At 54.6% G+C, this 4,484-nt stretch overlaps 1 protein-coding gene across 2 annotated transcripts; it reads left to right on the forward strand.

The window, feature by feature from the left end:
* Window positions 1–510: 510 nt before the first annotated feature.
* TNFSF14 (TNF superfamily member 14) lies at window positions 511–3,567 on the forward strand (the record flags this gene model as incomplete). 2 transcript variants are annotated; one of them, XM_079917236.1, is made up of 4 exons in its annotated part: window positions 511–729; window positions 2,211–2,247; window positions 2,493–2,534; window positions 3,140–3,567. In XM_079917236.1, 4 exons carry the CDS (start codon window positions 511–513, stop codon window positions 3,565–3,567), a joined length of 726 nt encoding a protein of 241 aa, XP_079773362.1. The 2 variants fall into 2 exon arrangements, with proteins under 2 accessions (XP_079773362.1, XP_079773363.1); XM_079917237.1 differs by having other exon boundaries at window positions 511–621.
* Between the last annotated feature and the right edge of the window lie 917 nt (window positions 3,568–4,484).

The following is a 4,484-nucleotide window of genomic DNA, read 5'->3' on the forward strand; positions in this document are numbered from 1 at the left end:
AAACCACTCGTATTTTCCACTGCTCTTATCACCATCTCAAACACTAAATAGTGTTTTCTTTTGGGGGTTTCTTATTAGTTTTTCTCAGCCCGCTAGAATAGGAGCTCCATAAGACCAAGGACTTTTGTCTCCCTTGTTCATGGCTGTGCCCCCAAACCTAGAACAGTGCCTGGCACACAGGAGGTGCTCAGTCAGTATTTGACAACCATGTGAATGACACGGCCAGAAGGGAAAACTGGGGCTTTCCCTCTCCCATCCCCACCTGAGTCACATCTTCAGATGCTTCTGGAGAGACTCTGAGTGAGAGAGAGATGGGGCCGGGCCAGGGGTGGGGGGACAGGAAGAAGAGGAGGATGAGTGGGGAAGGGGGAGGGGCAGCCCGGGACCCACAGGCGCCTGTCAGCAGCGTGAAAAGCCCAGGAGTGTTGGGCAATCGTGGTTTCCTCCCAGCCCGCAGGACCCGCCGTGCCAGCCCAGCCCCGGGCGTCTTGGGGCCTCATCCGCTCAGGCATGGAGGAGACAGTGGTGAGGCCCTCGGTGTTCATGGTGGATGGACAGACGGACATCCCTTTCACAAGGCTGGGGCACAGACGCAGGAGACAGCCCTGCAGCGCAGCCCGGCTGGGCCTGGGCCTCCTGCTGCTGCTGTTGACGACCGGAGTGGCTGTCCAGGGCTGGTTCCTGCTGCAGCTACACTGGCGCCTGGAGGTGATGGCCGCTCCCCTGCAGGTAAGTGGTGCTGGGGTGGGGGTGGGGGGGCTCGAAGCCAGTGTCACTGAGCATCTGTGTGTGTGTGTATGTGCAGAATGGAGGACAGACTGAGAGCAGCCCTAGGCAAGTTAATTCACCTCTTGGAACCTCAGTTTCCTCATCTGTAAAATGGGCGTGATAATAAGCATCTTCCTAGGGAATAAAATATGACATTATGTGTGTGGTGCCCAGCTGGCCCACAGCAAGCATTCAACCGATGGGAACTGACATTTTTTTTTTAATTGAGTTATAATTGACATAGGACATTGTGTAAGTTTAAGTGTACAACATATTAATTTGTTACATAGATATTGCAATAGGGTTGCTATTGTAGTGTTAGCTAATGCCTCTCTGGTATCACATAATTATCATTTCTTCTAGTGGTGGGAACTAACAAAATCTAAGCCTTTAAGAAGTTTAACGTTTATAACACAGTTGTGTTGTCTGTAACCCCTGAAATCGACATTCTGACATGGCTAGTTATTATTATTTTTTAATATTTATCGGACTCTTCCATTTAGCCACTTTTATTTTTATTTTTAATTTTTTGGCCGTGCCGCGCAGCACGCGGGATCTTAGTTCCAAGACCAGGGATGGAACCCGCACACCCCGCACTGGAAGCACAGAGTCTTAACCACTGGACCACAGGGGAAGTCCCTGACATGGCTAGCTGTCATCAGCCGTAACCAGATCACCATTTTTGGGACTGTCACTAATCCACTGCGTCCGAGTCTGTGAAAATCTCTCTCTGCATCCATTTCCCATTGGCCTTGGATGTCTCCGTCGGTCTGTCTGCCACACCTGTGGGTCTGTGTGTGCCAAGCCACGCCCATGTGGTCTCAGCCTTTTTGCTTCCAGGTCCTTTCTCCTCATGGCGGGAACTGTGCTGCTGTCCTGCACCCAGGTACCCACACGGCCATGTGCTCACCTGTCTACAGCCCATGTGTTGACATCATGTGTCTTTGTTTCTGCATCTCCGTGTGCCCAGACCCACGTGGCTCCATAAACCACGCAACCCACGTACCTGCATCCACGTGTGACTTGTCAGTGTGTCACACAAGTGTCCAGGTCTGTGCCCATGTGTCCATATCCACACGTTAGCATTTATGTCCAAGTGTCCAGCCATCCAGGTGGCCATGTGTCTTTGACAGCACTTTTTTACTAAACCCTTATAGTACCTGCTCTCTGCCGGGCACTATAATATGCTTTTCACATGAGAATTCGCTGAATCTGAAGCAGGCACTTTTCACGTGTCCATTTACAGAGGGGAAAACTGAGGAACTGGATGGTTAAGAGCCCGCTGGGCGGCGGGGTGTGAGGTGGGGTGTGCACGTGGCCTTGGATATGTCTGAGGGTGATGTCTGTGCCCGTGGTCTGCATGTGTCTCTCAGCCACGGGTCTGAGTGATGCCAGGGCGTGGGCCCCGCAGATCCTCACCATGGGCTGCTCTGCACTTTTAGGACAGAGGTGCAGGATCCTGGGATCAGCTGGTGCAAGGTGAGTCAGGGTCCTGGTCCCAGGAGAAGGGATGGAATGGTTCCCACGCTGCCCCCACCCCTTCAGCCCATTGCCCAAGGTGATTTGCACAACTGGCCTAAGCCCCACAGATGCCCGTCCCCCAAGCTGGAGAAGCAGAAGTTTGGGTCATTCCGGAAAGGGTGGGGTTGACACCAGGAGGCGGACTGAATGACCCCTCTGGAGGCTGGCCCTTACCCCTCTGACTTCTAACCCTCTCTCCCCAGATCGGAGGCCCCAGCGGGCCAACCCGACAGCACACCTCACAGGTGAGGGGGCCCCCAAGTCCTGGCAGGGGCTAGGGGTTCAGCGTGTCCTGGGGAGACCAGACAGACACCCCAACATGGCAGCGTATTCCTTCATTCATTAATTATTCACAGAGCTGCCCAGAGCACAGGCACTGCCTAGGTCTGTGAATTTCCTAATTTTATTTATTGAATAAACCCTCGTACCAGTGCTCACTCTGTGGCACGCACCGTGACGTCCTTTCCACCTATTAATTCATTAAATCCTTAGCCGATACTATTCAGAGCTCCATTTTACAGAGAGGGAGACTGAAGAACTCAGAGGTTATAAGCCTACTGGGCCAGGATGTGTTCTGCCACTTACAACTTCTGACAGTTTGGGCAAATCAATGGCTCTGTGCCTCAGTTTCCCCACCTGCAAGAAGGGGATGAAACGAGTTAAGATGTGTGATAAGCACGTTATTTTGTCACCTCCTGGGCCTCCGTTTCCCCACCTGTAAAGTGAGGATAAAGTGGGAACAGTCTAGCACAGAGGGGGTGGCACTCAGAGAGGGGTGGCGACTGGCCTGGGGTCACACAGCAAGCGTGGGACCCGTGCCTACCAGCTCCCCCTCTGTCTCCCTCCGCAGGGGCCAACTCCAGCCTGACAGGCAGTGGGGGCCCGCTGCTGTGGGAGACGAAACTGGGCCTGGCCTTCCTGAGGGGCCTCACCTACCGGGACGGTGCCCTGGTCATCGCCCAGGCCGGCTACTATTACATCTACTCCAAGGTGCAGCTGGGCGGCGTGGGCTGCCCCCAGAGGCTGACCGGCGGCCTGCCCATCACCCACGGCCTCTACAAGCGCACGGCCCGCTACCCCGAGGAGCTGGAGCTGCTGGTCAGCCGGCGGTCACCCTGTGGGCGAGCAGGCAGCCCCCGGGTCTGGTGGGACAGCAGCTTCCTGGGCGGAGTGGTCCACCTGGATGCCGGAGAGGAGGTGGTGGTGCGCGTGCCTGATGAGAGCCTGGTGCGAGTCCGCGATGGTACGCGGTCCTACTTCGGGGCGTTCATGGTGTGAAGGAAGGAGCCAGGGTAGACTGAACGGAGTCCGACAGACAGAGACCTCAGAGGGTGCCTCGGGAGACAGGAAAACCAACAAGCAGAGATTTTGGAGTGTGCCCAGAAGAACCCCAAACTCGACAGGTGGAGAGCTAATTGGGGACCACCGGGACCAAGAACCCAGTTATCCCACAAGGTGAAAGACCCAGCAGGCACCTCTGAAGAACCAGAGGAGACTGCAGACCCTGCCATGGACAACACTGAAGACACAGACCTGGAGACTTGGGGGTCTGTTAGCCCCAAGCAGGGGTAAAGCTGATCTGCCTGATATTCAGGAAAAAGGGGTGAGGGGTGGGTATTTATACTTCTGATTCAGAACTAAGTGGGACTTGGGGGTCCGGGGAGTTGACTGAGAACAGGAAACGTCTTATCACCCTCTCCATTCTCACAAGTGTGGGCAGAGTGGGGGAGGGCAGATTTATCACCAGGACTCACCCACCAGTGGAGAGCCCCGCCCAGCCCCACCCATGGTCTTAGTCACCTACCCAAGTCCCACCTACGGGCTTGTGGCCACACCACAGCCTGGCCATGAAGTTACACTCAGAGATGCAGGCATAGGGATGTGCTGGTAGATGTTTGACAACCAGGTTTTCTGGGAGGGGAGAGGCTTTGTAGTATCTGTCGATTTCCATGGTGTAAATATTCCCACTGTGGCTGGTCTCTGTCTCCCATATAAATCATCAACCAGTTGGCTGTATCCCAGCTCTGCTAAGAGCTCACATTCCATCAGGACAGCAAAACTGTTTCAGCACCCAAGCCAGAGCCTGGCACAGAGCCACTTGGAAAATGTTTGCAGAAAAAAACACAAAGAAAGAGAGAGTGAGAGAAGGAAGGGACGGAAGGAGGGAGGAAGAGAAGGAGGGAGGGAGGGAGGGA

This window comes from Stenella coeruleoalba (assembly GCF_951394435.1).
Source record: "Stenella coeruleoalba genome assembly, chromosome: 3".
Taxonomy (NCBI): Eukaryota; Metazoa; Chordata; class Mammalia; order Artiodactyla; family Delphinidae; genus Stenella; species Stenella coeruleoalba.